This window comes from Mytilus trossulus, chromosome 2 (genome assembly GCF_036588685.1).
Source record: "Mytilus trossulus isolate FHL-02 chromosome 2, PNRI_Mtr1.1.1.hap1, whole genome shotgun sequence".
NCBI lineage: Eukaryota > Metazoa > Mollusca > Bivalvia > Mytilida > Mytilidae > Mytilus > Mytilus trossulus.
Genome location: NC_086374.1, coordinates 36937746 through 36959056, shown reverse-complemented (window position 1 = coordinate 36959056; position 21311 = coordinate 36937746). Strand labels below are relative to the sequence as shown.

Genomic DNA, 21311 nt, shown 5'->3' with positions numbered 1-21311 from the left:
AAAAAACTGAACAGTTTTTAAAGCATGCAGTGTACCATAAACGATAGGTCAATGGTCAATAGAGATATGACTGACCATGACTTTGTATACAAGGTATGAAATCTCCAGATCTTCTACCCTCTGAAATAAAAAGCTTTATACAACTAGTTTTCTCTACCACCGGATTGTAATCACAATGTCTTACAGTCTTTGTCTTTTGTTGAAGGCGAGCTAGACAGACAAAAAATTATCAATCAGTTGTGATTAAATAGGTTTGATAATAATAATATTCCTTGTTTTATTATTATGTATGACCATGGAAGTATTATATTGACCATATAATACTTCCATGTATAACCATGGTAGTTGAGCTCCATCAGAAATGGATAAAAAGAGTGATCGTACAACAATCGATACTGCTTGATTCTGTTTGTTTTGTTATATATGTGAAATTCCTGCTAAATTAAAAGAACCATTTTCAACATGCAAATAAATTTATAAATAGATAGTAAATTGTCAACAATTAGCTTGGATAAAATTCCTTTTATTAATACTCCAAACAATTAAAACAAAATATAATATGCAAACAGTTAACAAATAATCACAGTTATTGTGCCTTTACACCATAAATAACAAACAACTTTTACATCTGTGATATTCAAATTGTATAAATTGCATCAAAACAAATTATTTAGATAAGTTTTTAATGCAATCTTTCTTTTATTCACACACACAAAAAGTACAAACAAATTATAACAAAATGATCGAGAGAAATGTTTCCTAGATCTTAAAATTTTTGGGGAAAAACTTGTAAGATTTATGCCAAATATTTCAGTCTGTTTCAATGGTATTCTCAAATTTCTAAAGGAAGATGGCTTAGAAAAAGTTTTATAATACACGTAAACTAGGACACAATCAAGTAATTTTTTTCTTTTTCTATAGGGTGTCTAAATTATCAATTCATCTAAACACACTTTGCAAACCATACCTATCAGATTTACTGTTATCTGTTTTCGTGCAAATATTTGCCACTGGACATTAATTTAAAAAAACAACAAACTAAAATATTTTCACTTACAACATGTCATCCTCTTTTGAAACAATAAATAAAGCACATTCATACATCTATGTTGAGAAATATAATTACTACATGTATTAATACAGGTGCTCAGCTGTATATGGCAACTCAGAAGATTATTTTATTTAGTCTGAATTGACCGATTCAAACTGTAAACATGGCTATTATTGTATATAGCTGTATGACAACTGCAATGAATACTGATAAAAAAAAAATTAAACTTTACAATCTACACTCATCCAACTTTATACTGTGAGTAATAATTCATTTCTCACCAGACATTCATTAAAAGTCAAATATGGCAGTTCAAACATTGTAAAAATATATGCACATAAAATATCAAAGAAATTTATTGCGAAACATGAAAAAGAAAAATTCTGGACATGTAATATTTATTGCATGTTCCTCCTATTTTTTTAAAACAGCTCATTAGATACTTGGATAGAGTAGAACATTTGAAAGAAAATTGTTAAGTACTTATAGGATAATGTTTCAGAGGTTTTATTCCAATGCTAATTATATTTTCAACACAAGGAAATATCTTTGATTGCACAAAATAGTGTAAATGAGTCTTTAGTTTTTACAAGGATTTGTAAAGTAAAATTTAACTATACAAATCCTTGGTTTCTAAAACATAAAATACATTTTAAAATAAAATACAATTTTAAACCTCACAATTAAAAAAGTAGGCAATTAACATAAAACAAATGATAGGTTTCTACTTTTGGAACGTCATTTTTGTGAACTATTTTGGTAATTTTAATAAGTTTCAAAGTAATGGAAAGTTGTAAGTTCACAGTAAATCCTATTTCCATTATTTTACAACTTATTGCACTACCTGTAAAATCAAGATATAAAAATATTCTTTAATGATGATTATGAATGTACCTATTTCAATAGCTATAATGATATAAATGCACTTCAATCTTCAAGAACACAGTCAGCACTTTATGTTTTGTTTATCCAAGGATTTGTATAGTCTTACTATACATTTCTTACTATACAAATCCTTGGTTTACCAAATGATAGAAAACCTAACACTGGCCTTCTTTTTTTTAAATAATAATCTAAGCTGCTTTAAAACCTCTGTATAATCTCTTTTTGTTCATATAAACAAATTAACCATGCAATAATAAATGCCAAGGAAAAAGTCCAAGGCAAGAGTTACAATTTGTTTCCTCTCAAAGTTATAATTAACAAGAATGTGTCCATAGAACATGGATGCCCCACTCGCACTATCATTTTCTATGTTCAGTGGACCGTGAAATTGGGGTCAAAACTTTAATTTGGGATCAAAATTAGAGATATATCATGTGGAACATGTGTACTAAGTTTCAAGTTGATTGGACTTCAACTTCATCAAAAACTACCTTGACCAAAAACTTTAACCTGAATTTCACACTATCATTTTCTATGTTCAGTGAACCATGAAATTGGGGTCGAAACTATAATTTGGCATAAAATTAGAAAGAACATATCATGGGGAACATGTGTACTAAGTTTCAAGTTGATTGGACTTCAACTTCATCAAAAACTACCTTGACCAAAAACTTTAACCTGAAGCGAACGGACGAACGAACAGAGGCACAGACCAGAAAACATAATGCCCCTCTACTATCGTAGATGGGGCATAAAAATGCATAGTCTTGTTGTCTTGTCTGCTAACATTCAGATTAACCTTCACATCTCCTTATATGTAAGCATTAAATATTTAAACAATATTATCTTTTGATCTCTTCCATTTAATTGTTATTTAAGATCTATGAAAGTTTTCCTATTATTTAAATTAAAGACATCTCAAACTTTTAATAAAGTTTATTATAAAAGAGCCTTACTGATTGGTCCTTCCAGATGAGGAGTCTTTCCCATGTTACTCAGGAATGAAACTTCAATAAACTTAACCCAAAGAAAATATATAAAAACAAGAATGTGTCCAAAGTGCCCCACTCGCACTATCATTTTCCATGTTCAATGGACCGTGAAATTGGATAAAAAATATAATTAGGCATTAAAATTAGAAAGATAATATCATAGGGAACATGTGTACTAAGTTTCAAGTTGATTGGACATCAACTTCATCAAAAACTACCTTGACCAAAAACTTTAACCTGAAACATGCACTTTCATTTTCTATGTTCAGTGGACCGTGAAATTGGGGTCAAAAATTTAATTTGTCTTTAAAATTAGAAAGATCATATCATAAGTAACAGGTGTACTAAGTTTCAAGTTGATTGGACTTCAACTTCATCAAAAACTACCTTGACCAAAAACTTTAACCTGAAGCGGAACAGACGGACGGACGATTGGACGCACAGACCAGAAAACATAATGCCCCTCTACTATCGTAGGTGGGGCATAAAAACTCTGATTTACGCTACATTATTTTATTTATTTTTTGTCAGAACTTACCTTAATTGTGCCAACTTAGGAAAAAAGTTAACATTTTAATTTGTTTATACCAGATGTTAACACACTTGTAGAAGCATTTCTATAAAAAAGATTTTTTTTAAGAATTCAATTTTCAAGATACAACAAGAATGTGTCCCCAGTACTCGGATGCCCCATCCAAACTATCATTTTCTATGTTCAGTGAACCAGGAAAATGGATGAAAATCTCTAATTTGGCATTACAATTAGAAAGATCATATCATAGGGAACATGTGTACTTAGTTCAAGTTGATTGGACTTCAACTTCATTTAAAACTACTTCTACCAAAAACTTTAACCTGAAGAGGGACAGATGGATGAAGGGGCGGATGAACGGACGGACCAAAGGACGCAAAGATCAGAAAACATAATGCCCATAAATGGGGCATAAAAATCATTACCAACAGAACAATTTCCATTGCATATAATCAACAGACTTCAAAATGACTAAAATGGATGTTAACCAAAAATTTTGTGAAAGGAGTCATGAGCTAGGACCACCTTGGTTGTTTCAAATGACTCTCTAACACAAGAAGTCTATATTGGATATATACTATATTTAGCCCTGGTTTGATCAAGGATATACCTAGTGTACTGACTTATACCATACAAACATGCTATAAATAACAAAGGCTAAATCACTGTTATGGTGGTCTGAATTTTTGTTGAATGATTTATTGACTTCGTAGTCCATATGTAGTCCTTGCTATGCATACCCTGGTTTCGATGAATGTGATGATGGATAACATGTAACAGATATGTGACTAGAAAATGTATCATCTCCATAATGAGAACTGAGGTTGTATTTGTTGACCAGACATTTTTTCCTCTTGGTCAGCTAACACGTCCCCTGTTACTGCAGCATGGATGAACGGATCACTGTTGTAAGCATAAGCTGATTCTGGTCGACTGTTAGCAGCCTGAAATACACAAATTAATTATTGTGTTTATATTTTCATTACATACTTTAATTATATAAACAGATTTTCATTCAAAAAGTATTGACAGAAGTTACCTAAGAGAAATTCAAAACTCATAAGTTGAAAAAAACTACTTTATATAAAACTAGAGGCTCCAAAGAGCCTGTGTCGCTCACCTTGGTCTATGTGAATATTAAACAAAGGACGCATTTGAATTCATGACAAAATTGTGTTTTGGTGATGGTGATGTGTTTGTATATCTTACTTTACTGAACATTATTGCTGCTTACAATCATTCTATCTATATTGAACTTGGCCTAAGAGCTTCAGTGGAAAATGTTAGTTAAAATTTACAAATTTTATGAAAATTGTTAAAAATTGACTATAAAGGGCAATAACTCCTTATGGGGTCAATTGACCATTTAGGTCATGTTGACTTATTTTTAGGTGTTACTTTGCTGTACATTGTTTCCCTTTACAGTTTATCTCTATCTATAATAATATTCAAGATAATAACAAAAAACGGCAAAATTTCCTAAAAATGACTAATTCAGGGGCAGCAACCTAACAGCAGTTTGTCCAATCCATCTGAAAATTTCATGGCAAATAGATCTGATTAACAATTTTACTCCCTGTTAGATTTGCTCTAAATGCTTTGGTTTTTGAGTCATAAGCAAAAAACTGCATTTTACCCCTATGTTCTATTTTTAGCCATGGCGGCCATCTTTGTTGGTTGGCCGGGTCACGCCACACAATTTTTAACCTAGATACCCCAATGATGATTGCGGCCAAGTTTGTTTAAATTTGGCCTGGTAGTTTCAGAGGAGAAGATTTTTGTAAAAGATTACCAAGATTTACGAAAAATTGTTAAAAATTGACTATAAAGGACAATAACTCCTAAAGTGGTCAACTGACCATTTTGGTTATGTTGACTTATTTGTAGATTTTACTTTGCTGAACATTATTGCTGTTTACAGTTTATCTCTATCTATAATAATATTCAAGATAATAACAAAAAACAGCAAAATTTCCCTAAAATTACCAATTCAGGGGCAGCAACCCAACAACAGGTTGTCCGATTCATCTGAAAATTTCAGGGCAGTTAGATCTTGACCTGATGAACATTTTTATCCCATGTCAGATTTGCTCTAAACGCTTTGGTTTTTGAGTTATAAGCCAAAAACTGCATTTTACCCCTATGTTCTATTTTTAGCCGTGGCGGCCATCTTGGTTGGTTGGCTGGGTCACCGGACACAATTTTTAAACTAGATACCCCAATGATGATTATGGCCAAGTTTGGATTAATTTGGCCCAGCAGTTTCAGAGGAGAAGATTTTTGTAAAAGTTAACGACGACGGACGCAGGACGACGGACGACGACAGACGACGCCGGACGCCGGACGCCAAGTGATGAGAAAAGCTCACTTGGCCCTTCGGGCCAGGTGAGCTAAAAAGGAAAAACTATAAAAAGGAAAACAACAATCTAAAAATCAAATATAAAAATAAATCAAAGTGCTTTTATTTAACACTAATGGGTAAAGATTTCTTGAAATCATCAATGGAAAGTAACATTAAACATTACATTGTAGAAAGCATTGGTTGTAGTTGATTTAACTAAAATCATAGACAAAGGGAGATAACAACTTTGAACCTTAAATATCTGAGCCTATATTTCATTGATAAATTTCTGGAAATTTTAATGGAAAGGGTGTATAGAATGTTATGATAAATGCACTATATTTTGTGTATAGTGATAAACATTAGAAGATTTATTCATCAAGTCAGTACCATAGGGTCATTCCATTTATATGATTTAAATTATCCAGATACACAATTTCAACAATCTAAACTGGTTCAATCAATGTTTTATTTTAAACAGGTAAATTCTTTTACTTATAACAGTCACAGCCATCAATACAAAAATAAAGGGGTTTTGTAATTGAGTGTTAACACTGTATCATTTTGTTCTACTTAACCATGCCTTATTTTTGCTGTTCTGACTCATAAATTTCTATAAAATAAAATTTTAAAAATCTTTTCTAACCACTGAAACAAGATTATAGAGTATTGCCTTATTTCTATGATATAAACTTAAACTTGAAACCCTGACATAAAGGGAGGTAACAAAGAATGAATAAATGACTAGGAAATTATATCATACAATTACATACCAGCCTTATTCCATGACCACTTCGTCTTGCCGGGTTATTTAACTGATTACTGGAAATCTACAAATTAGACAAATTCATATTTATAACCATAAAATCAGTAATTTTATACATAATTTCTTTAAACTGCTATCGAACACATTTATGTTACACACTTTTGTATTTGACCCAGCGTTTAAATTTTCAACCTTTAATATTGACTGCTCTCATGGAATATTTTTCATTTCAAACAAAAAGGAGGTCATTATTCCAACAGGGGACCCAAAATCCAGTAGTCCTTAGGATAAGATATAGTATATACAACAAGATTTAATGTTCAATAATGTGGACCCAAATATGTGGAGTAATTTTTTCACAAAGGTATTTTTATCACAATAATTTTTCCAGGGTGGGAGTCATAATTGGATATTCCACAGAAGTTTACTTCATTTTGTATATTGTTAAGCTGCCTTAGAGTCTTATAAAAGAGAATCTTAAATATATAATTACGATTGGTTACATTACATTATTTGAATTGGTTTTTTTTGTTTGTTGTCTTTTTTATCAATCAAACATATGTAATGACTATAATGATGTTCAGGTACTGTTCATTCTAAGTAGAGTTACCTTTTTAATGACCCCTTTCTCAACAAGCTCCCATTTGTGTGTTCTTTTTAGATTTAATGCTGCAAAATGTGGCCATACTTTATCTGATGCTGAGGCAAAATCTTTAGCTGTCCTGAAATTGAATTAAGTTAATCTGGATTATGGTAGAAGGGAAATAACTTAAAATTAAATGACATCCTATTTGAAAAAGTTTTGTAATTCAAAATCAATTTAATCAATTGCTAACCAATTATTCGCCTTTCTATTCCAGTGAACACACAATTAATTGCTCAACTTTAAACAAGTATTTAAATAAATAACAAATAAAAACACCTGGGAAAAAAATTAAAAAACAAAGATTTGAAGAAAGTTGTGTACTATCTATGTGCCGTCATCAGGTATGGTTGGCTTTTTTCATGACATAACAATAGGAAATTTCAACAGAAATCAAGAAAATTTGACATCACAAATAAGTTTTGACCAATTATATGCTGAGAACAGGTGTTTCACTGCTAAAGAAATGTGAAAAAAGCACAAAAAATAAGAGAATGTCTGTTTATGCCAGACTTATATAAATGTAACCAACCTTCCCTCAGAGTCGGGTAGTTCTGGTTGTGCTCCTGCTTCTAACAGTATCATGACTATCTATAAACAAAATGTTTATTTTAATCTATAACAGTGATATACAATATATCATATATGAAACATGAGCTAAGTTTAGAAGAAAAAAAATGTCCTTTATATGAGTGTTAAAGGTTCTCTTGACAATGTTATGAAACTTAATTCTGAAACATGCTTTTGAGAGTAGTCTCCTTAAGCTTGGCACTCATACCACATCTTCTTACATCATGATCTTTTAACTAATTATAGATATATATATACAAAGCAAAAGCTCAGTGCTTCTACTAATAATTCTTAAATATCCTATCATATATCATATATCACAATATAACATCTCAGCTATATACCAACTGCTAAAGTATTGATAGTATGTACCATTGATTAGCATAACCATGTTACATAGGTTATAACAGGTAATGTATTCTGATACCTAAAAATACAATGATAAAATTGAGAATGGAAATGGGAATTTGGGAAATATGTCAAAGAGACAACAACCCAACCATAGAAAAAACAACAGCAGAAGGTCACCAACAGGTCTTCAATGTAGCGAGAAATTCCCTCACCCGGAGGCGTCCTTCAGCTGGCCCCTAATGAACATGCTTGAAGATTTTGCACCGTTGTTAGTTCACATGACTCATACAGCTTGTCTAATGAACTGACAAAAGTACAACTTATTATGATATATCTTACAGGTCCATGTTCCTGGAAACAAGCTGCATGTAGAGGTGTCCAAAGTGTACCTTTATTCTGACTATTTGGTGCTGAAATGATATATTTTGCTATATTTGGTATATAAGAAAATAGGGGTCAATTAAACCCAACTCTTATGTAAATTTTATTTGAAAATAAAATAAATTATAACATTCTTGTTTTTTACATGCATTAGCTATATATATAGACTGTTGGTTTTCCTATTTGAATGGTTTTAAACTAGTCATTTTTGGGGCCCTTTATAGCTTGCTGTTCAGTGTAAGCCAAGGCTCCGTGTTAAAAGCCTATAAACTATAACGGTTAAGTTTTACAAGTTGTGACTTGGATGGAGAGTTGTCTCATTGGCACTCATCTTCCTTTATCTATTGTATTATGTATTATTTTATTAATTTAGAAGGCCAAGGGGTTTTCTATTATTGGATTCTGAATAAAACAGCATATTATATTAAAGAAAGGTGATATTCACAACTCTAAGTGTAAATGGCATATATATCTATTAAACATAACTCTAGAATGGTGAAAGACAGGGGCGGATCCAGAATTTTGGAAAGGGGGGGGGTGAAGATTTTGAATTTTGGAGAGCGGAGTGAGGCGAAAAAAAATTTGGGACCTTTTTTGGGCTAAAAAAACATAAAATAAGTGTAATATGCACTATTTAAACGGTTCCTGGCTTAGGGCATGTTTAGTTTATAGTTGTTGTAAAGTGCAAGCGTTGGACATTTTTTATGCTGTATTTTCCCTATTAATTGTCTATCATAAAATGATAGTATTGATCCAAAGCTATGTACTGATATATTTGATGTATACTTGTCAGTAAAAAATAGACATGGAAATTTGATGAAATTTACAATACGACTTACACGAGTTAAAAAAGACAAACAAGCAGTTATTATCAAAATATTTGATTGATATGTTTCACCAAACATAACTTAAGGAACCGAAGTAAGGATTCCAAATCCATCAAAGACTACGAAAGTGTCTGAAATGACAACGAAGTTGTGAATGACGGTCGACAAATAGAGACATAAAGGTTACACCCAGAAGGCAGGTTACAGTCTTGTCTTGAAAAAAGTATTCAATATGTATAAGCCCCGCGAAACAGAGTCAACATGCAGACATTCCAGTCAGACATGCAAACCCCGGTCACAAAAAAGTACGCCCGTTTTTATTCATTATGTTCATTTCATGTTAAATAATTTTGTTGGAAATTTTCGTTATTAATAGCAAAAACGTGAACAAGACTATTGTTTTCAATCCAGATATGACCAGAATTTTTGTTTAAGGCAAGAATCAGTCATTTTTTTTTCTCTCAAATATCTCAGACTGCCTCCTCAAATCAAATGGTTCGTACATGAGACTTGAAATCTTTCTGGAGCTTATACCGACTGAGAATCATTATTCAACTTTGTTATTTATAAAATAGGCTGGGCATTTGGGATTAAACATAATTTAACATGTTTTCGTAGGTAAATAATATTGTGAAACTTTTTTTCATGAGAGTGTAATAGTCTATAGAGTATTTACTATTACTTTCTGTTTGGTCGAATAGTGACATAGAAGTCAATACTTTTTTGCTAATCCTGTGTCGCTTTGAAGGTTTCCTGATTGTCATGACATTATTAGGCTTAGCAATGTGTATTACTGTAATTTGAATTTCAAAATGACCGAGTGCCGTTTTTTCAACGCACTTGTCAACTCCACCATAGCAAATCACATGACTTTGACAATCAGTAAATACCAGCGAAAAATATCTTTATAAGTAAAGAAATATCGTATAAAAATTAAATACTCGAAAAATGTCAAAGTTTACGAAGTCTAGTCTGATTAATCATTTTTACCAAAAAAAAAAAAAAAGTCAGAGCAAAGGGTGGGCGTACGCCTTCTACGCCCCCCTCTGAATCCGCCACTGAAAGAGATGCCACCCAATATTGTTGTTGTGTGTTTTGTGTTTATAAGCATTGTGTGTAAGTTTCATAACATTTGTTTGAGGGAAACTAAATTTACAGGATGGCAACTAATTTGGGGATGTACTTAATTACAAGGATAAAACTTAATGCCCCCTCTGCTGTGGTGGGGGCATTAAAAAGGTGAGAAATCTACAAAGTAGAAAGTAGAGGTTTGATATCCAACTGATTTTATCAGTGTATACAATGGAGATTTTGGAGATTTTGTATAGAAGTCAATTCTTTACACTTTCATAAACAAAGTTTTGTATAAGGTACAAATGTAGTACTTACATATTCTTTTGGATAAGATTTCTTTTACAGTTTCCTTCATACCCCAGAAACAAGCTGTAAAAGATATATAGTAACATGAATGAGGTAGATAGTTATCAAAAGTACCAGGATTATAATTTTATACGCCAGACGCGCGTTTCGTCTACATAAGACACATCAGTGACGCTCAGATCAAAATAGTTAAAAAGCCAAACAAATACAAAGTTGAAGAGCATCAAGGACTAAAAATTCAAAAAAGTTGTGCCAAATACGGCTAAGGTATTCTACTCCTGGGGTAAGAAAATCCTTAGTTTTTCGAAAAATTCAAAGTTTTGTAAACAGAAAATTTATAAAAATGACCATATAATTGATATTCATGTCAGTAAATAGATTTATAATAGTCTGACTAAGACATGTTAGTGAGGATTAAAATTCTACTAAACCTCTGTGCTTTTTAACCATTCTGATCAAATGATAATGTCTCTTCATTATACATAAATGTTATTGACTTCAACATCAAGTGAAAGGTGTTGTTTCAAAAAATTTAAGGTACATGCTTTTTCAGTATAAACTATATTCATGATTTTTTTTTATCTTAACTGGTAGCTGGACAGTGAATGAATTTTCACTGATTCACCTCAAATTTCAGAGAGCATCTAGAATGTTATATAAATCTTAAGTTCAGGTTTTTCTCAATGATGAAAATTCAGCTTAAATTACATATTTTGATTGATTTAAAACAACTCATTTGTTTAAGTAAATGGGTGTTTTTTTTCATTTTCAATCTGTATGCATTTTTTTTTTTGAAGATCCTTTCCATTCAAATAACGTAAAGCAGGTTATTTTCGCAGGATGCAAATTTTCTCTTATTTTCGCGAGTAGAACAAAACTGCCAAATTAATTTCCATCAATTTAAAACAGCACATGTAAAGGTATCGATAAAAGTTTTTAATCGCCAAAATAATAACTGCCAAAATAATAACTGCCAAAATATTTCATATACCTTGTTCAATGAAAATCCTGAAATCTTACACGCACAAAAAATAACCCGCTATACAGTATTATACACACAATATTTTTGTACCTACATGTATATAAGTCTGATTTGTTCAAAATGTTGTCTAATATACTATACAATACAATACATATGTATCATACTGGAGTGAAAATATCCATGAGCAAAAACACAGATAAGAATGGCAATTCATTTTAGAATCAAGTCTCCAGTATAATATATATATACTGAATTTCGAGCAGAAGGATTTCCTTATGAAGATCCAGAATAACAGGGTTTTTAAATTTTATATATTATACCTATCTATAACTGATTTTGGTAATACATGTATATATCATACCTATATACAACTGGCTTTGTAACACTTCAGTGTCACTTCCCTGTACTTTAATGTTCTCTGTTAAAAAATCTTCTACAAGCTAAGAACAAAACGGAAATCTTATTTTATGCATTGATTTTTCTGTGGTTACATGTATAGAATGATGTTTGAATCAGAGTAAAAACTAAAGACCAATAGTGCAATAATGTAATTACAAATATTTCCAAAATCCAGTTTTGTGCGTTGTATAAAATCTTAAATCTTCATACAAATGTTGAAAACCATTTAGAAATATTATCTAGGGTATACTTTATGTAATATGCTCATTCTGGTCCATATTAAATATTGCTTGTTTTAAAATTCAAACTAGTTTCATTCCTAGAATAAACATACATTTTAGTATTTTAAAATACTGATTATGACTAATATTATCAAGGAGTTTAGCATCACATGCATGTACATTGTACTTAAAACAATCAGTTTAAGACCGATAAAGAAAAGAAAAAAGTTAAGTATTTTTTTTTAAGAATTTGGGAATGTTAACCTTAAATGTTACAATACAGTACAAACAATAAAGGAAGGGTAAAGCATGGGATGTGAAAGTGTCACGATCAAATCATATATTTTTTTAATTTAATTTTTAATGGTATATTTTGACATACTACAATGTATTAGCATGTTTCCATAGAGCCAGAGGCAAAGCACTTCCAGAAGCTCAATTTCATAGTTTATAGCTTTTTTAATTAAAATGTGATCATAATTTCACACCAAGCAGATAATTAAAAAAAAAAAAAAAATTGATCAGACAGTAATAAAAATCAGATTTTATTTATTAAACAAATGCATTTTTTTCAAATCTTAAAGTGAAACACTTCTTTAGTACACTTTGGTCATGACACATATTTGATCACACACACAAACACACACACACACACAAGACTCATTTGTACTTGATAACAGATCTTTTTACAGAAAGACACTACAAATGATACTGTATAAAAAAAGATGTCCTGGATGCTTAATCATGCACATACATGTAATATGCACCCATTGACTGAAGTCAAATACACTTCATTTCGAAAATATAAAACAAAGAATGTAAATGAACATGCTAGATAAAAATTACAATTTCTGCATTTTGTGAGGTTTAGATTTTTAAACTTTATTCTTAAAATCAAACTTAAACAAATTGAAATATTTGGCCACAGACAAAAACAATAGTTTCAGAAAAGAGAAACTATTTTACAACTATTGACATTTTTTAAAATATAGTAATATAAATAAAGTTGTTATTTTATATTTTGGTGGACCCATACTCATGACCCTTTATCAATCCAAATTAAAATCAAAATGCCTGTGAGCATTGAAGGGAAAAGTGTTTTCATTTTGTTTTGCAATATGTGTATTAAATTGTTTTCGCTATACTGAATTAAACTCATTAAAATCTCATTTGAATCTAAGTTATCTTCCTTAGATCATAAATTGTAATTGAAATTGAATCATATTGATTGATTGATTGTTGGTTGCTTAACGTCCAGTCACTGAGTGGTAAATTGAATCATATAAATTCTCTATTCTGTAAATGAGTTATTCCTTATATTTATATAATTATGTGTATGTGTTACACAATTTAGTTTTTATCATGGAATATCATATTAAAACCACTTTTATCAAAGTGACCTTGACCTTAATAACAACCGTCATGATGCATCTAAGACTAAGAGGAACACTTAAGTTCACATGCAACTACATGTACAATGTGAAGAGACACCTAACTATGTAAACAGAACTAATTACCAATAGTGACCTTGACTTATGAAATTTCCATTCACAATTCAATTTATTTGTAAAAGTACAATGTTAGTAAAAAGATATCAATCAAGTTGTACAGCTTCTAAAACTGAACCATTTTATATTTTTTTCAGCATTTGTTTCAGATTGTTTTACTGCTTAAATGGTCAATTTCAGAGGGCAAATACTGAAATAACTTAGTAAATATCTGTTTTGCAACTTTAATGAAATTTATTTTGTGCACATTGCATCCAGGAGGGACAAAGAATACAAGAGAATATTTAAATCACCCTAAATATGAATTTATGTATATTTGTGGAATAGCTTTATATGAATGAATCAAACTTCTGCTAAAAAAAAGTACAAATGAGTTCTTGTACAATACCATGGGATGTCAAAAGGGTTAAAATCAAAATAACAAACCAATTGCTATTACATGTATTAATGGCTGTTAACCAAAACAAAAATAACAAAAAGATGTATTAATTGATATTTGCATAACTCCATTATAATAATACATAATGTACATGTAGCAAAAGCTTCTTGATAGAAATAATCCCTTTGATACCCCATAATTTCATACTACAAAAAAAAAAAGTGCCCATTACAAATTTAACCAAACCTTGAAATCTTTACTGTTCAATACCCAGTGCTGGCGAGCAATATAAATAATAAATAATTTAGTATTTTAAACTTAAAGTATAGAGCGTTTAAATTTCAAAATATACAGTTTGTATTACAATATTAATAATTATAGTGGACGCTCAATAGTTCTAAGTTTAATTCTTGTCTCCCTTCTTTACAAGTACATGTATGCATACAAAATAAAACTATATACATGTACAATCATTGTATGCGTAACAAGAATTTAAATTTCAAAAACCACCAGACACCTTTGCCCAGCACATTTTTTTGTGAATCACGAAATCAGGTCCTTCTCCTAGTATAGCATATATATATTTAATAAATTTCTTATTTTTATGAACTTCTGTACTGAAATTGAAGTTGACATGGCCAACAATTTTAAACAAAATCATAATTATCAGGTGTAAATAATTTTATTTTAATAATTACTTTTTATAAAGTGTACTAAAAAAAAATAAAAAAATCAGGAACCTAAATGTGATATCTAAAGACTGTCATGTCTTTATTTGACAAACAGAATTTTATCTTTATGAAGATCATAATTTAACATGTTTTAAACATACACCTTATCGCTAATCCCGGCTGACCCGGCGTCTTGAACTTTTGACGCATACAACAATCACCATGATCACTTTTCATTATGGCGTCAGATAATTTGTATTGTGACGTCAAAATTTTATCGGAAATTGAATCTGTGTGATATCTAGTCATGGCAGACAGATAGTGATAAGATGTATTATACAATGTTATAGTAATTTTAAACTGTATCCCTGTCTCATGGGTTTTCATTCTATTAACAGATTTAAAATGCATGAAGACGCTACAATTTCTTTGAAAAAGCTTGCATGCAGAATTGTAGGAATTCATGTGACATATGAAAATAAACGATCTGATGATATAAAAGATAGAAGTCTGTGTCATCTATAGCAGCACTACAGCAGTTAAAAATCAACCAAGAATCTGATAAATATAAACAAGAAATTTTATCTTCGGATTCTGAGTATGGGGAATTTTTTCTTTAAAAATTAAAATAGATAACTTCGGACACAGACTCTCAAAAGATGAAAATAAACTGGACATAAACGACGTTACGTGTAAGACGTCAAAAGATAAAAATTAACTGGGCATAAACGACGTTACGTGTATTAAAAACGTCAAAAGAGAAATGTGCGATACCTTGTCATCCCCCTGCTGGGTCAGAGTTGACATCTGTTCTATCGGAACTTGTGCAGTTCTAAGGTGACTCTGTAAGTCTTTCAAAACATTAAAATCTTCGGCCATATTTCTAAATTCTGTAAAGTAATCTGCTTGTTATTATTTATATTAGTATGACAGCGTCAAATGGCTTTTTGTTGTCAATGTCAATGTCCTTTGTGCGTTTAAAATCATAAATTGCGAACAGTTTTTCGAGTGGATGTGTATTATTTCCGGTTATTTCTGTAATTTATGATTTTTTTTAATATTTAGACTTTTTCTAAAATTGCGGGACTTTGGTAAGTTTTAAACTAATATTTGTTTTTATATTTAGATTTATTCTAAAATTGCGATTTAACGGTAGATTTTATTTATCGGTTCTGTTAAATTTATTCCATTTTTTTATCCAATTAGTGACGATAAAGACTTTGACAAAATGTGTACTTTCAAATCGGTGTATGAAAAAAATCATAACTGAATGGATTATTGAGTTTGTATTAATTACTTTTGACTTGCTTTCCCTCAATAAGAAAGATAAACCGAGGAAGATGCTATATTATCTAATTTGAAATTTAGAATGTTAAATTAATAGAAAATACGTTTCGCTTTCCAAACTTTTACTCCCTTAACCCCACAAATTTCTTTTTATCTACTGTATTAATTTTTAAGACACGTCCATCTAAACGAAGTCTGATTGTTCTCCAGCCAATCCCCCCCTGCATGTTTTGAAACAAATTTAAATATCATGATCCTCATTAAATTTGATTTAAAAACAAAGTCACTTTACAGGAATAGATATTCAAAAAGATTGAGTCTTAAACTAATCCTCCAAATCAGATTTCTGTTATTCGGATATTCTTAGATACAATTTGTTTTGTAGAAATTACCAAAAATGTTTGAACCATCTTTCTGTTAAGGACATACGATACAGTTTTGAACCTGTATTTACAAGTTGCTAAAAAAATGCATATAGGCTATTTTTTACCCGATTAAATCAAATATGTTATAAAAAATATACCTTCATGTGCTACTGTTTGAGTAATATGAGGTCGAAAAGATAGAAGTCTGTGTCATCTATAGCAGCACTACAGCAGTTAAAAATCAACCAAGAATCTGATAAATATAAACAAGAAATTTTATCTTCGGATTCTGAGTATTCTGAGCATTTTCAAATTAAATCAGTTTGAATGAAAAAAAATCAGTCGAAATATGCATCTTTTCCCGATATGTCATAGTTTGACGTCGCGAAAATAACAATAAAGCAAAACCATTACCTTCCCTGTAACTGTATCGTATGCCCTTTAAAAAACACTGATTTAAGATTTACGTTGAACCTAAAATATGATGAAATATTTTATGCCCCAGCTTAGATAAAAAAAAATGAGAAACCTTTCTTATTTTTCTTATTTTGTAACTACGATGTTTGTACAAAGTTCAACTTTGTAGTAATATTAAGGCAGATGGTGGATTCGGGGTAGGAGCGAATAAGTCGCTCACCCTTGGATAGTTTGTATCGTGTTTTTAAAACATGAAATCGTCAATATTGTTTTTAGTCTCGCTACACTCGGTGATATATTTTTTATAATTTCAACGAATAACGCCCCTTTCAAAACCAGGAACCCCCCCTAAAGGAAAAAATAGATTTGAACTGTGCAGTATATCTGAGGTAGATAATGCACACATTTGCTGTGCATGATTATCCAGATTTTAGCACAGTAAGAATAAGGAGATTTTACCCATGTCATGTGTTAAATATCCGAATATCTATTCCTTTTTGATCTTATAAAGGAAGGCTGACACACTACAAAAAGGCGGAGTAAAATAATTTTGAATATAAAATTTGTCAGAATATGAATTTTAAGTTATGCAGTGCTTAATATTAGGAAAATTCTATATTATTTTATATACAAGTAAATATTTAAACTTAAATATTCACACTTCAGCGTAATTAATCGTTTTACTATAGTATTGAATACCAAAACCTCTGATGCATTCAATATGTCAATAGAGAACAGTGATTTGATATTGATATCAATAAGTCATTCTTAAAAATAACATTTAATGGACTTTCCGCCGGATTGTTGTTTCGTAAATCTAATCATATATGAAGTATTCAATACCAATTGATATATAATTGAATTTTGAAATAACCACTTATATCACATGCACGAAAATGATGCGAGCCTTGACAATAGTTTTCATGGTGCAATTGCCATTAATTTCTGTGAGTCTTGGAGAACATAACAGTCAGGATCCTACTTCGTCAAAATTATCTCCCCATTACGCCAGTTCATTTTCACAATCGTAGAAATGGAAGCCATTGTAGCGATGACGCGCTACCAATTTTGCTCTTGGAAACCGATAAATTTATACACATTGCACCAATACGATCCTTATATGTCAGTTATATTTTAAAAGACAAATGTATCAACTACCTAATGAGCATCAGTTAATGATCTTGTCTGCATTGATTCAACTTAAAACTATTGTCTGATCGGTTGTCAGGTGGAATTTTCAAAAAATCATAAACATTAAAAAAAAATCTAATTCAATATTTCGTGGAAGGGCAGACTAGATTTTTTTAGTGGTTGAAGACTATAAACCCTAGTTATCACACACAAAAAATAAGATTTTTTCGAAGATATGCATTTTCATCATCCAACTTGTAAGACTGTCGTCAAGTACTTTCAGTAAAAAAATAGCTATTCGAACACACCTTCCCTGTTTTTGTGACTCATTAGATAGGTATTTCACTTGACCCATATATTTCATCTTTTAGTACTGTTATTTTTTTGTGTTATAAAGTCAATCTGTAGCTTTAATATATAAAAATGATAGAATCTGAAGCGAGACGATGTATGAAATGTTCTTACTTTGAACGATATCAAGACAAAATACTCAACTCAAACACGCCCTAACAAAAAAAGGTGCACTCGATTTTCTCTTTTCGATACAATTGTTACCTATTTTTGGATTTTTTTCTTCAGTCACATAATGGAAGGGCAGACACGAAAATTACTGAACTAATAGATTGATATGATTTCCGTCCGTGGTAATTTTTTCAAAAAAATCGGAGGTTATGCATTTTTGTCATCCAACTTGAAAGATACCCATGTCGTCGACTTGATATCTAATTGTTCTGCTTAACTATGTACTAGATAAATTGAAAACTTATGCAAATTGTGTTTTTGAAAAAAAACACCTCGTTATTGAGAAGAAAATTGCAGTTTTGTTTGTTTCTATTAACTTTTAAAAAAATTGTTACTATAGTAAACAATACAGTTAACATTTATCGCCTTCTCTAATAGAGAGCTTCGATTCTTTTGTTCTATTTCAACCTGGTTTCCGACTGATAAGAAGTGGTCAGAAGGTATTTCATTTTTGATGATATTGTTTTTTTTGAGGTTTTTTTTGTTTGTTTTTTTAATTATTATTATTACTATCTTCATTATTATGTATATTATTAATACTTTTGCTGTTGTCTTGTTCACAGTTTCAGAGATGCAGCCTTCAAAAATAAGCAGAAGTATTATCGTGATTTTATTTCAAATGTTTCTTGCATTTGTTATGACAGTAATTAGTATATGTTACATGTAGCTTAAAGTCTATAATTATTAAACCGAAACCTAAAAAAATGCATATAGGCTATTTTTTACCCGATTATTATTTTTTTTTCTTCCGCCAAATTTGTTCTTGCGATAAACATTTGTTTTGCAATATGTCGCTTAGATATTTCTTATATTGTATCGTATAGTTTATGTGCTTTAAGTCCCCAATTACGGTAGAAAAATCAATGAAAAAAAAAAAAAAAATCTGGGAAAATTTCCCGAATTTTTCATTGTACTAATGAACTCAAAATCGTTAACGTTTTTTTCAGATCTAGTTCCTGTTCAGGTTTTCCCGCATTTGCGCAGAAATCTGTCTTGATTGCATGAGACTTTGATTTTTTTTTATATTTATCAGTCTAGTAAAACATAAGATTGGATCTCAATACAAATTCAATTTTGATAATTGTTTGATATGAAAAAAAACCGTTACGTTACCTGATGAAAGCGTTTCTTTTGTTTACATCGAATATGACGTCATAACTTAAAGAACGTCACAGCTAATTCCCTAACAACAGAACCAAAATCGGGAACGTTACGTACGGTATTTCGGTTTCTTTTATCAACATGATTGAATTAAGAAAATAATACATACAGACTTCGTCCCCATTCACAGGTTATGCCTGCCTCATATTAATCAGAGTGCATCTCCTCCGTAACAAACAAAGATATCGACAAAATTTCTTTTACACATTGTTCATTATATCCTCAGAAATTCCTGGCGTATTTGGATCGAAGCGATTCAATGAAAATTATAGGAGTTATCTACCTTTACAAAATAAATTTATCGTTATGTTTTTTTAACTCATAAACAGTTAACCGTATAACACTGGAATGTTTTATTTGAGTCCCCTAGGTCCTAACTTAGAAAATGAGGTCAAGGTCAAAGGTAAAGGTCAAGTTCTCAATTGTGACTGTTGCTTGTTTTTGCATTTTCTCCGACATTTGAAAAGATACATATAAAAGAACAAGTGCAAAATGTCTGCTTTTGACAAAATAAATTTGTCTGTATGTTTTTTTAACTCATAAACAGTTACCCGTATAACCCTGGAATGTTTTTATTTGAGACTCCTAGGTCTGAACTAAGAAAACGAGGTCAAGGTCAAAGGTCAAGGTCAAGTTCTAAATTGTGAGTTTTGCTTGCTTTTGCATTTTTTCCGACACGTTGAAAGATACATATAAAAGAAAAAAGTGCAAAATGTCAGCTTAATTGTTATGAAGATATGCTACATTTAGTCTGATACAATAGACCACTTTCGAGTTCATCCGTCTCCGGCAAAAACTCGTCAATTATGCACGCCTTTATGACGTCATTTACCAGATAGAGGGGGTCGCCTGTATCCCTGTACTATTTACGTTCATCAAGCGTCTTAGTGATCGTCTTTGTGCAGGATAAACTAGAAATAATGGTTGCTCTGTAGGTATTTACTGACAATTCCCTAATGACGGCAGTGCTGAATGTCAATTTTGAGAATTCAATTTGCCGAATAATTCGTACAATATAGAATTATATTTTTTTAACCACTCGCTCAACATTGGAAGGAAATGACGATGCCCCTAAACGCACAAATGACGGTGATAAAGGCGCGTATAATTGACGAGTTTTTTCCGGTGACGGATGAACTCGAAAGTGGTCTATTAAATGATCTCTTATAAGAGTTGGAATTCTTGATATGAGGTTATTTGATTATAACTTCAACTAAGTTCAAAAGGCATTTGACCTAGTACAAAAGGTTAGGTGACAAATGACATTGAAAAATGAATACCGGAAGTGACCTTGAAGACTAAACATGACTTCCTACAAACCGGAAGTGGCCAATTATCTCCCATTCTACCTACAAAAGTATAAAGAAACTATATATTTTTAGAATCAGTGTGAAAGAAGCTATCATGTTAGACTAGAAGTAGCACATTATCTCCCTTTTTTTACTCAAAAATATAATCTATCATATTTTAAACATTCTTCAACAATTTTGTACATTACCATCAATTCAAAATATCATTTACATGAAGGGCTACACTTGTCTGCCAAAAA

The 21311-nt window shown here is 30.9% G+C and overlaps 1 protein-coding gene across 2 annotated transcripts; it reads right to left on the bottom strand.

Moving 5' to 3' along the window:
• Positions 1-507: 507 nt before the first annotated feature.
• Positions 508-19910, bottom strand: LOC134707123 (26S proteasome non-ATPase regulatory subunit 10-like). 2 transcript variants are annotated; one of them, XM_063566656.1, is made up of 10 exons: positions 19715-19910; positions 15654-15769; positions 14455-14484; positions 12063-12141; positions 10729-10782; positions 8471-8541; positions 7743-7801; positions 7178-7289; positions 6575-6631; positions 508-4404 (listed from the first exon to the last, which is right to left on the bottom strand). In XM_063566656.1, the coding sequence occupies exons 2-10, from the start codon at positions 15756-15758 to the stop codon at positions 4261-4263; spliced, it is 711 nt and encodes a 236-aa protein (XP_063422726.1). In that variant the 5' UTR covers positions 15759-15769; positions 19715-19910; the 3' UTR covers positions 508-4260. The 2 variants fall into 2 exon arrangements, with proteins under 2 accessions (XP_063422726.1, XP_063422727.1); XM_063566657.1 differs by lacking the exons at positions 14455-14484; positions 19715-19910 and having other exon boundaries at positions 15654-15880.
• Positions 19911-21311: the final 1401 nt, after the last annotated feature.